The following is a 13,299-nucleotide window of genomic DNA, read 5'->3' as shown; positions in this document are numbered from 1 at the left end:
GTCTGGCTCCACTGAAAGACTTTCTTGTGATGTTTCACTGTCCAGCTCAGTAAGTGGCAGTCATACACCATAAACTGGATTGTCAACTGGTAATAAACATTCTCAGAAGAAAACTTGCAAGCCTGTGACAGAGTGCTATGGATCATGAAAAACTTTTAAATAATAGTACATAAATAAGCTGCAATGGTGATGTCAGAGTTGTTGTTATATTCAGCTGATAGCTGTTGTATTGCATTGTCAGTGCTGTCTTGTTCGGGACACAACGATATTAAATTACCAAGCCTGATTGGTTTCCATGACAGCAGGGCTGCCTGCTAATACTTCCTAACAGGCTGATTTCATGTATGTGATTCAGTTAGCTAGTTGTGTGTATTACTTTGCCGAACTGCTTTCGATTTTAGTGGCACGTACCTGTTTCGATTGGCTACTCTAGATGTAGAACATAGTCTAAATATAGAAAACTACTCAAAAGTTTATCATCGATCTCAAAACTTTTTTCTGATAAATATCGATATAGTTTTATCACCCAGCCATATCATTAGGTATAATGTTGCCAAAAACTCGCCAGCTGTTTTAAGTCCACAAAAAACTACACATGCTGATTGCAAGAGGCTAAAATATGGGACAAATCTTTCTCTCTCTCTCTCACACACACACACACATACATGCACACACACACAGACAGAGAGGGGGGAGAGGTGGCATATATAGTACGAAAGCATTAATAAAGTGCTAGGTTTAAATTAATGCAATCTCTGGTCAGCGTCCCTAATGAGCTATGTACCTACACTACCCAATGTTAGCAACAGTACAATATTAGCTAGCTTTGTGTGTTTATTAATGTGACTAACCTTTGAGAATGTGTTCTACTTGAAGTTTCTGCTTCTGAGGGCACAACCAAATGGAGCACAAATGGCACGGTGGGTGCCATCATGTTTAATGGGACTCTTATCACATTTTGGGGTTTACGCAGAAATACATCATCAAATTCTATGATAAGGGTCTGATCGATCATGACACACGGGGGAATGTAAAGCAGATGTAATAAAACCATACAAATAAAACACAAATTCTTCCTTTAAGATATTAATATTTAAGGTTAAAAGACGTTTTTGAAACATTCACAAGTCCTTTATGTCGAGTCGAGTCTGAAGTCATTTTAGGTTGAGTCTGAAGTCTAATAAAATGCGACTCGAGTGAGACTCGAGTCCCCATATCTTTTGTGCACAATTCATCAGTGCACATTACTTAAAAAAAAAAAAAAAGTATCTTCATAATCTTTCATCAAAAACTTGCTCCACCTCTGAAACGACTTTCTCGTTTTTGTCACCTTGGCAGCGAGGACCATGAGAAGATGTTAAGCAATAGAAAAACAACTATTAGGCACAATTTTAGTAAACTCACATTCAGCTCAGGCACCCTTCTGGTAAATGCCCACTTTTCACAATCCAATCAATTTAAGTCTCACCCTACATTTTTCTAATTGGGTATCTTATTTTATTCGGTAATACATCACAGTATGGAAGTACAGTAAACTGGGTTGCAAATGCTGTTTCATGTTGACTAAGTATTCTATTATCAAACTGAACTACTGTCACTTCAGGAAAACAATGCATACTCTTTCGTAACCAACAAAGTGGCAAACCGACCACCCTAAAGAGGCGAAACTTACAGGTTCACCTAAAATTCCCTTTGCTCCAGGGGGCCCAGTTGGTCCTTGAACACCCTAGAAATAGAAAGGTTCTTCAGGGTTTTGTGGATATTAAACAGTGTTTATGCTTATATTAAGATATGTTACTTTAAATTACTTACTGTAAATCCAGTTGCTCCAGTTTCACCAGTTTCACCAATTTTACCCTAATACAGAATAGAGAATTATCCAAGTGTTCCATTTTTGATCATACGCGTCTGAGCCTAATATATAAATATATGACCATCTACCATATAAGAGCATTACCAAACAAAGCTAGAACTTCTCTTCTGTTGGTCTTTTATTATCTGTTCTGTAGTCTAAGTGTATCAGTATTCAATCAGGGCAAATATTAATTGATTTAATCAGTGAAATGGTAATATAAACCACAGAGTCTTGGCACTTTCTCAAAACCTTCTCAGCTAACCTCAAACAACTCAATAGCTCTGTCCAGTCTGCAGCATTATCAGACCGGTGGTTTCAATAGACATCAGAGGAAATTTTGAATCAAAAAAGAACAAAACAAAACATAAATATACCATTTGGCCAGTGAAACCTTGTTTTCCTGGTGGGCCGTCAGGACCCTAGAGAGAGGAGAAAGAACCCATTTGTCATCACCATCTATTCAGTGGTACATCATCAGTTTTCCATTGCAATGCACTGAGAATTTCTTATCAAATTTTAAAGGAGAATGAAACAATCTTTATACTGTTTGATCAAACTAAAACCATGTATTTTGGAAAGTTTTTGGACAAACTTTAATGCACCACGTTGCCAATGTTGTATGGTGATAAAAAAAATAAATAAATTAAAAAAAAGTTGTATTGTGATATTTTGATGTGTTTCACATGTTGTTTTGTTCTGTGGTAGGGAAAGTGCAGTGCATGCCAGCATGGAGAAAACTATGTTCCTCATCTCACAAGAAAGTATCACAGTGTTGCTTTCAAAATTCCCCCAAAAGCGGCATGGCTTCATTCAACTTTCAGATATATTTTTGTTATTTTTGACAAACTCATGAGAATAGAAACAGAGATAATAGGATTAAGCTTAAGGACCTTTTTATATTGAATTTAAGATTTGCATAGCCAAAGGTCTGTAAATGTGTCAAGGTCAAATCTTTCACATGCATGCCAGCTCCTAACTGCCTTGTAATAATGACAAAAAGAATTAAAAGGAAACCAATAATGGTATAATATAAAAACCTCCATATATACAGGACATCAATAACAAAAAGCCAGATAAGGCATGTTTGATGTCATATTCAGTGTCACCATTGCAAGAGTTTTCTGCAGTGCCTACAAAGAATCACTATACATGCCGAAGATAAACATTTTACCTTGATTCCTATCAACCCTTTCTCCCCAACTGGTCCATCTGGTCCTGTTGCACCCTGTGAAAGGAGAATAAAGGGAGTTGGAATTGGCATGTATGGAGCAGACACCGAGATATGGGTGCAAAAATATAACCAGATGAACAGCAGAGGGCCCACTTGCCCAAACATATAGCCACTGAGTTATTTAAGGTGATGTGTATTGGGTCAAGGGAATGAGCTGGCTTCTACTGTACTGTAACTCTAAGAAGTATATTAGAACATTTAGCCAAAGGCTGACAAACCTAGTTGACATAACCTATCAAGAGAAGGCAATTTATTTAGAGTAATTTTTATGGTCTTACAAATTGTTGAGTCAAATCTTTAGCCACAAGCTCACTATGGGCAAAAACCTAAATAACTTCACAGAACTTCTGAGAAACATTAGGCTTTTACATCATGGAAGTTTAGTAGAAATGGAAAGCAGCCATTATATTTCCATTGTGATGATCCATAAGCTTTATGAAAAATGTCGAGCCACAGCTGGGTAATCTCTCATGACTTTGAGGGATGGCTTTGTCTGGGAGGTGAAAACAGTGATCAATGGGCTTATTTTTATGGCTGCAGCCACTGCAGTTCTGGCTGAAGAACAGACGTGTGGTGTTCTGCAGAAAGCACTTGATAGGGTCAATGCACATTGCTGCCTCTGTCCTCTAATGCCATTCAGGAAACCTTTGACCTTTAGGAGAATAATCACAGCATTTAGAATGATTGAAATAAAGCCTAGATGAAAACTTGAGCCATATATGGGGGGTAAGAATCCTTTGAGGGATCTTTCTGAATTCTAAAAGACGGCCCTTCTCTGGTTGCAATGGCAACTGTTCCTAGATTTCCAAACGAAGTTAATGCACTTCCACTCTTTATGGAAAACAAAAAATTTTGCACACTTTTTTCCCATGGGGGACAAATCCCTTTTACCATAGGTACCCACAGGGATGGAGATGGAATACATGTAACGGGATTACGTATTTAAAATACAAAATATTAGTAACTGTATTCCACTACAGTTACAATTTAAATTGTTGGTAATCAGAATTGTTACATTCAAAAAGTTACTGAAGAGATTACTTTGCATTTATTTGTCATTTGTTCCATTCAATTTTTAGTCTGCTTTGTTTTAATACATCCATAAATGATGTGATATTTTACAATGTTTTACATCCATATGAAGAAGAGTGGGCCAAAATTCCACCAAAGCATTGTGAAATACTGATCTCCAGTTATCAGAAGCGTTTGGTTGCAATTGTTTGCTGCTAAAGATGGCACAACCAGCTATTAAGTTTAAGAGAGCACTTAGTTTTTCACATGGGTGATACAGGTGTTGGATACCTTATTTGCTTCAATAAAAATATATATGTGTATATATATATATATATATATTTGAAAACTGTATTTTGTGTTTACTCAGGTTGCCTTTGTTTTATATCTCGTTTGAAGGTCTAAAACAATTTATTATGAAAAATAGAAGAAATCAGGAAGGGAGCAAATACTTTTTCACAGCACTGTACTGCAAAAATATTATTCTTGATGAAAATGTTTTGTATTGTTTTCCTGTAAAACTATCAACAGAATCCTTAAAGGGGTCATGGCATGCTTTTTTGATTATTATTTTATATTCCTTGAGGTTTACTTATAATATTTGTAAAGTTTTTTTGTACAAAAAAAAAAAAAAAACAATCATTTTCCACCCTCATTCTGACCCTCTGTCAGAAATGCTTAGTTTTTATGCTACTCCTTTAACCCTTTTGCATGTGCGATCAAATCGAAGTGATTATACAAGGCTGGGCTCAGATGCGTATGATCAAACCGGTGTGATCAGCAATCGTGCTGCTGTTTACCAACAAAAGAGGGACTGAAGAGGTTGTCATAATAAACCAACTGCTCAAATAGGCTTTTCAACATCACAATAGCTTTATTTTTATATGTTACGAACATTCAAACAATCACTAAATAAAAGTTTAAATCCATTACCGTCGGAGCGCACTTTTTTGATGCAGTGATGTGGCCATGTGTTCTGATGTCAAACAAAGAATATACAAACTAGTCAGTCCACTCGAGCCTTCTCCCATTCCATCCGTCACTCATTCTAACCACTTCCGGTGCTGGGAAAGTGGAAAGGCTAGGTTTTTAGAACCTTTATGCTTCTATCAAGAACTCAAAATCCCACGCTGCATTGCAGTGTAAACAATATGGTGGGCTGCATAGCTAGCAAGCTCATTCGCAAATGCATCTTATCTATCATAATCAATCATATAAACATATAAAAACCACATTATATGTTTGATAATATAAACTCAGCAAAAAAGAAACGTCCTCTCACTTTCAACTGCTTTTATTTTCAACAAACTTAATGTGTAAATATTTGTATGAACATAAAAAGATTGAACAACTAAGACATAAACTGAACAAGTTTCACAGACATGTGACTATCAGAAATGGAATAATGTGTCCCAGAACAAAGGTGGGGGGGGGGGTGGGGGTCAAAATCAAAAGTAACAGTCAGTATCTGGTGTGGCCACCAGCTGCATTAAGTACTGCAGTGCATCTCCTCCTCATGGACTGCAACAAATTTGCCAGTTCTTGCTGTGAGATGTTACCGCACTCTTCCACCAAGGCACTTGCAAGTTCCCGGAAATTTCTGGGGGGAATGGCCCTCACCCTCTGATCCAACAGGTCCCAGACGTGCTGGCACTGACATTCCTGTCTTGCAGTAAATCACGCACAGAACGAGCAGTATGGCTGGTGGCATTGTCATGCTGGAGGGTCATGTCAGGATGAGCCTGCAGGAAGGGTACCACATGAGGGAGGAGGATGGAGGGAGGAGGATGTCTTCCCTGTAACGCACAGCGTTGAGATTGCCTGCAATGACAACAAGCTCAGTCCGATGATGCTGACACACACCGCCCCAGACCATGACGGACCCTCCACCTCCAAATCTATCCTGCTCCAGAGTACAGGCCTCGGTGTAACGTTCATTCCTTCAACGATAAACACGAGTCCGACCATCACCCCTGGTGAGACAAAACCGTGACTCGTCAGTGAAGAGCACTTTTTGCCAGTCCTGTCTGGTCCAGCGACAGTGGATTTGTGCCCATAGGCGACGTTGTTGCTGGTGATGTCTGGTAAGGACCTGCCTTACAACAGGCCTACAAGCCCTCAGTCCAGCCTGTCTCAGCCTATTGCGGACAGTGAGGGATTGTGCATTCCTTGTGTAACTCGGGCAGTTGTTGTTGCCATTCTGTACCTGTCCCGCAGGTGTGATATTCAGATGTACCGATCCTGTGCAGGTGTTGTTACACGTGGTCTGCCACTGCGATGACGATCAGCTGTCCTTCCTGTCTCCCTGTAGCGCTGTCTTAGGCGTCTCACAGTACAGACATTGCAATTTATTGCCCTGGCCACATCTGCAGTCCTCATGCCTCCATGCAGCATGCCTAAGGCACGTTCACGCAGATGAGCAGGGACTCTGGGCATCTTTCTTTTGGTGTTTTTCAGAGTCAGTAAAAAGGTCTCTTTAGTGTCCTAAGTTTTTATAACTGTGACCTTAATTGCCTACCGTCTGTAAGCTGTTAGTGTCTTAACGACTGTTCCACAGGTGCATGTTCATTAATTGTTTATGGTTCATTGAATAAGCATGGAAAACATTGTTTAAACCCTTTACAAAAAAGATCTGTAAAGTTATTTGGATTTTTACAAAATTATCTTTAAAATACAGTGTCCTGAAAAAGGGACGTTTCTTTTTTTGCTGAGTTTATAATCTGACCTTCAGTGCACCTGCTGTGATATAATCTGTCATCCAGTGCATCTGCTGTGAAATGTAAGTTAAGATTTTTGTTTTAATTACAACATGCATTAAAGAACTCACGCTGGGGGATCTGTCAGTACAGGAGAAACTCACGAGCGAAAATATGTTTTTATAGTGCTATGAACTCTTATATGTCAAGATATCATGGTAAGTTTGATTTTCCAATTCATGACCCTTTTAAGACTTGAGAGTAAATGCCCACTTTTATTGTTGGCTCGTAAAGCAAAAAGTCCAGAATTGTTATTTTTTGATAAGCAAATTGAATTGAAAATTGTATATTCCAGATCTGTTTTCCCAAGACTATTTATCCTGAGACGAAGCACTTGTATTAAATTGAATGGGAGAAATTGGAACACCCAGTATGGGTGTAGAAAAGGAAGTCCAGCCTTATAGGCAAGAGAGCCAATTACCTTTAAGATACAGATCAGTCAACTCACATTAGCTGGACCAAGCTGAATAATAGCGTTTTTTTGCATGATCTGAGCTAAAGAAGCACAATTTATACAATTGAAGTCATATTTAACTGCTGATCTGAAATATGTTCTTTGATCATAATCTTGACCAACTGTTTTGGAGATTTCGGTCTTTCCCCATTCAAGTTGATAGTAGCTGTACTTTTAAGCCCTTGTATCCATGGAAAATAGCTGCCCGAGAGCGTTCCACAGATTTGCCCGAGGTGAGGTTTTCTCTTGCCAAATAAATTTACATGAATGGTGGGAGCTGAAGACAGAGTTACAGCGAGACAAATGCACTTATGGCCATGGGAAACTAACAGCCCCATTCGGGAAAATATGACGTTCAAAACCCTGGACCTCAACATCCTCCCATCGATGGGATTTTAGCTAACTTCCTTTCATCTTGTTTTTGAAGGATTACTGTTTCATTTGTAATGGTGAATTTACTTTGAGAAATTTCTTTTTTTGTGATGTGTGGAAAGACATCATGACTGAGTAATGAAACTGCTTGACCGGAAGCCAGCAATCCTTGTGACGTTAAATACATTTAAAGGCACAGTTCACCGAAAATGTTTAAATGTGTCATCACATGCTTACCATCATGCCTTTCAAAACCTGTGTGACTTTCTTACTTCTATGGAACACAAAATGAGCTATTTCTGGCAGAATGTTAAAGCCGCTATTTTCCATACAATGAAAGTGAATAGTAATCACAGATAATTCGCCATTGTTGCACAGAAAACAAACGTGATATAGTATTTATTTGTATGAATATAGTACTAATTTATCTTGTAATAAATAAAATACATAGATATCCTGTGATAGCAAATTTATACAGATATGAAATAATATTAAAAAAAAAAAAGAAAAAAAAAACACTATTACATACTTAAGCTCTATATACTCTTTTCATTATATATCTATATATAACATTTTTTTATTTATTTTTTATTTTTTTTTTTGGATTTTTTGTGTTACACTATATATAAAGATAGCCTCATTGACTTTCATTGTGTGGAAAAGAGCAGCTGAACAAGAAGCTTCTTCAAAATTCCTCATTTTGTGTTTCACAGAAGAAAGAAAGAAAATCCTGAGGGTGATTAAATGACCTTTTTGGGTGAACTATCCCTTTAAGTGTGAAGCTGTAATGTTAAGTGTGTTTTTACAGCAGATGTTCTTGTCTCCTGAGAACATAAATCTTACATCACTGACATAATCCAATCCTCAACTTTCCCATCAGTTCTTAAATGGAAGAACTCTTTAGCAACCCCACAGGATCCCATTACCCATAACACCCACCAGCATGTCACACATCCAAATGGCTAAAATATGAGTTTGTATGGCTAAAATATGAGTTTCACACTGATTTTAATTCCAAAATGGAATCTGTTTAAGAGTATTGCTGCTTCTCCCCTGCTGATGAGACTCTGTCCTCTCTTTGCCCTTTACTCCTGTTGCACACTTTGATTCTGAGCAGATCCCTTTGGGTGGTATCAACAGTAATGTTTCACTTCTAAAGAATCCCTATTCAACTTTTTTTACAGTTGTCTATAAGCAGCCTTAATGATAAAGTAGTATTTTCTTCAATTAAAGATTTGGTTTGTCCCAATTTGCTGATTTCTCCAAAATGCTTTCTAGACATTATCATTACTCATAGATTTGGGCAGAAACTCAATGATGAAACACATTAGGGAATGGTTGAAGTTTAAAATACGGGGAATCTGTTTTAGACACTTTCCACAAATAGTGAATGCTTTTGTGCCCCATTACGTTTTGTTACAGCATTGGGATACACAAATCCCAGGTTTTTAAAAAAAATTTTTTTTTTTTATTAAGAACTATTAGATATCTTAACTAAACTATAATCTAACATACGATTAACACAGCATGAAATGTAGATAGTTTTAATTACATCAAATGTCTGTCCTTCCAGATGTAACAACATTTCTGCCCTTTCTACAGTATGGAGGTAGAACAAGTAAATAATGTAAATCATTTCATTTCTTTGTTTTTAATTTTTACACAAATTGTTGTCTTGACAGCATTTGTCAAGCTCAGTCATTCAACCCTTTTACCAAAGCTCTTGTAAGAGAAATTATCGAATGATCTTTAATTTATGGGAAATATAAGTTTATCAATAACTACAAACCAATATTTGATCACAAACTAGCAAGCTGCTATTATTATAATTTTTTTATTATTATTTATGTTTATACTTTTATACCTCTTTTTATACTCTATTTGTGCCATTACCTACTCTTGAAATTATTTTAACAGGGGTTCATCTGTGACATTTGCAGTGATGTGTTGTTGCTGTGACAATGTGTAATTTTATAATGCATTTTGTTTTATGGCAATTTAACCAAAATAGAAAAAAGAGAGAAAAATCAGAACAACCTATCTAAGTCTATGGTGAAAATCACATAGAGAGGTTACAAAATCACATTAATGGATAGAGTTTTGGATTAATAGATCTGTTGATGAGATGGGTTTGAACTTTATAGAAGATCTAGATAAATACTTTGATTCCATTAGCTTAGTTCATGATATTTTACTTTAAATTCTTGAACATTTTGATTTGTCTAAAGGTCTTTCCTATACTTGTACTACACACATAATGAGGTCATAACTCTCTGTGGTCATTAAAAATCCCAGGGCATTTCTCGTAAAGAGTAGGGGTCTAACTAGGCCTGTCACGATAACTACTTTTGTTGGACGATATATTGTCCTAGAAATAATTGCACTAAATGATATTATTGTCATTTTAAGACCATTTTATGCCACTGATATAATTATATTATAATAGCATAATAATGCAAGTACACCTTTTCAAAGAGCAATGAACTTTTAATTCATAAGAATATTCAGACATTGGAATTGGAATGTCAAAAAAAATATCTATAAAATATCTTATAATATAAGTCGGGAAGGCCCCTCTCCATCTCCAACTGCGGTTTTTGCTCCCAGCTCGGAAAAATTGATGGGATGGTTGTGTTTTAGATGAGCTTTTAGGTTAGCTGTATTGCTACTTTTCGTTGCCACCGTTTTTAAACAAAGTTGACATACCGGCTCGTTCAAGTTAATGGGCTCTCCTCTCTCATTCGGCTTAAAGCCAAAATGTTCCTACACCAATGCGGCTTTGAAACCAAGTCCATTTGGACTTTTTCTTCCAAACTTATTATGCAGACGAATTATGCAGTCGTCAGGAAAAACACATATTAAAACACCTATTAGCCTCGAGTATCAAGTAATCTTCACCTGGCACTGTCCACTCTGTGTGCGTGTGTGAGGAGCTGCCTGAGCCCTGCCTCCGACACAGAGAGCAGATGAGAGGACAGAAGCAGCGTGACTGGCTAAAATGTTGGTGACTTCATTCTTATGAAAACAAACATGCATGTAAACACAATGGGCAATATGGAGGTCAGCAAAAATGATCGAGGACATGTCCATATATCTCACGATAAGTCGATAATGTAATTATCGTGACAGGCCTAGGTCTAACCCCGGTGTCCTGTCCAAATTCCCCCCATTGGCCCTTATCAATCATAGCCTCCTAATAATCCCCATCCCTGAATTGACTATATAACTGTACTCTCTCCTCTCCACCAACAGTTGGTGTGTGGTGAGTGTACTGGCACACTATGGCTGCCGTCACATCATCCAGGTGGATGCTGCGCACTGGTGGTGGGTGATGAGAGTCAGAAAAGTGCTATATAAATATAACATTCATTCATAATGGATGGATGGATGGATGGCTGGATGAGGTACACAATTTACACAATATACACAGTATATATATTTTACAATAAATACATTATGCTCATGCAAGGGCCATCCTTACTAATAATCAAAAAGAACAGTTATTACCCTTCTGCCTTGGGGTCCTCTGGTGCCACTGAGTCCCCTAGAACCGGGGGTGCCCTGGAGAACACAGCATAGAGGACAAGAACTTAATCGTGAAGCAGGCAGCGGGAGAATCTTCCCTTAGAAAACTCAGCGAGAGCTGGCAAGAGACTTTGGCAGACAAACAAACATCACTTGACCTGATTACAACTGCAGGGTGAAAGCTCTGTCCTTTAAAGGCTGCTGTTTATGTTTATACTCTGCTGCACTCTCTGCCCACCTCAGAGGGTCATTAGAGTACCTCAAACAGGCGTTTTCTGCCAAAGCTTGCATTATGTCAACATTTGTGTGAATAGAGCAAAGAAGTGTGAGGAGTTGTTGGGAGTTTCATTCAGTAAAATACTTACTCTTGTGCGGTGGTTTTCATCAATAAAACAAAAATTTCAGACCATCTAACACACCAAATCTGGGGGAAGGGAGATACCATTAACTAGCTCAAAAACAGTTATCTATTATACAATTTATCCAGTTTAAACCATACATCTTGAAATAGCCTTACTTTTACCAATCCATAATTTTGCCTGACTGTTGTTTTTTCTAGTTAATGAACCTAAATAAGCCAACTGTTTGCTAGCTAAGAAGCTGGAACATACACTTACATACTTCACTAACATAAATGACAGTTACTGTACAGTGAGACAACAGAAACATTTTACATTCACAGATTAGGCTAAAGTTAAGACAATAAATTAATTCACTGTTGATTAACAGTCAAGTAAATCAATGTTGGTGCTTTTTGTCAATTATAATAATTTTGTTATGAGTTGAATAATCAGTCAATTCATTAAATGTTGGTGCTTTTGGTCAATAATAATACTTTTTTTTATTGATGTAGGTCTATTTTTTTAAATTAGCCAATCAACTTGTGTACCAATTGGAATTCACCAGCACCACAGTCTGTAAACTACTTTAATGAGAAAAAAGTAAACAGTTCTGTCCAAAAGCAAAATGTTTATAAATGAGAGAGGCTTGGCTTTTAAAGAAGCTTCTGTACTCTGGATTTATCTAAAAAGATGCACACCAGATGACTGCACAAAAAGTAAGAAACAAGAAACAGAGCTGATTTGTGGTCATTTAACTTTCTAGAATCTTAGCTATAAAAAAAAACAATTAATATATTTTTTGCTTCTTTTAGAACATTGCTGCTATTTAAAGTGAATTATCAGAGTTTACGGAATTATCATTTAGAGATACATAATGTCACATAATTCCAGGGTTGGAGATGTGAAAACTTCAGAAAATATCATTTTTAACACTGCAATCATATGCAATTGTAAACCAAAGTAAGTATGTAAGGTTTCCTTACATACAACTCTAGTCAGGTGACTAGATTGAGAGGGGCACATTTGGTAATCTTTGCTGAGATGAAAACAGAAAAGCATATTTTCTTAGAATGGTTTCAAGAAAAATCCAATTTTTGTTTAGATTACATTGACTTACTGGTATACCTGCTGGTCCAGATGGCCCTCTTTCACCCGGAGCTCCTGGATGTCCCTAAAAATAACACAATCATGACATATTATTATATACAATCATCTCTAAAATCTGTAACACCATTATTTGTTTTCATTATACTGCATTATCATATTGTTGTTCTAAAGCAGGATGGTGTGTGTGTGAAACAATGACCAGCCAGACCACAGTGCAAAGCCATGTTTTCCATACTTGCTCACATCAAAAGCAAGTTTACGTTTATTGACAGTGGAGGATGATTTACGACTATCTGTGTCGGGTATTAAACCACAGACTGGCATGATGAGCTCACAGAAACAGGCTCAACTTTCAGGAATATGGTCAGCTAAGGTCTATACACTCACTGAGCACTTTATGAAGAACACCTGTACAACCACTTATTCATGCGATTATCTAATCAGCCAATCATGTGGCAGCAGTGCAATGCATAAAATCATGCAGATATTCAGGATTATCAGTTAATGTTCACATCAACCATCAGAATGGGGAAAAAAATTTGATCTCAGTGATTTCAACCGTGTCATGATTGTTGGTGCAAGATGGGTTGGTTTGAGTATTTCTGCAACTGCTGATCTCCTGGGATTTTCACACACAATAGTCTCTA

General features: G+C 37.2%; 1 protein-coding gene across 1 annotated transcript in view; it reads right to left on the bottom strand.

Annotated features, from left to right (window-relative positions):
- The window catches only part of LOC127419336 (collagen alpha-1(XXVII) chain B-like), a 131,430-nt gene that overhangs the window by 38,913 nt on the left and 79,218 nt on the right, over window positions 1-13,299 (bottom strand). Inside the window, exons 27-32 of the mRNA XM_051660691.1 lie at window positions 12,663-12,716; window positions 11,187-11,240; window positions 3,027-3,080; window positions 2,230-2,274; window positions 1,813-1,857; window positions 1,673-1,726 (exon numbers count right to left, since the gene is read on the bottom strand). Coding sequence (XP_051516651.1) covers window positions 1,673-1,726; window positions 1,813-1,857; window positions 2,230-2,274; window positions 3,027-3,080; window positions 11,187-11,240; window positions 12,663-12,716 — 306 coding nt within the window. The remainder of the gene's footprint in view (window positions 1-1,672; window positions 1,727-1,812; window positions 1,858-2,229; window positions 2,275-3,026; window positions 3,081-11,186; window positions 11,241-12,662; window positions 12,717-13,299) is intronic.

Source organism: Myxocyprinus asiaticus, chromosome 3 (assembly GCF_019703515.2).
Source record: "Myxocyprinus asiaticus isolate MX2 ecotype Aquarium Trade chromosome 3, UBuf_Myxa_2, whole genome shotgun sequence".
NCBI classification, from domain to species: domain Eukaryota; kingdom Metazoa; phylum Chordata; class Actinopteri; order Cypriniformes; family Catostomidae; genus Myxocyprinus; species Myxocyprinus asiaticus.
The sequence above is the reverse complement of the archived record's forward strand: the minus strand, read 5'-3'. Positions and strand labels throughout refer to the sequence as shown.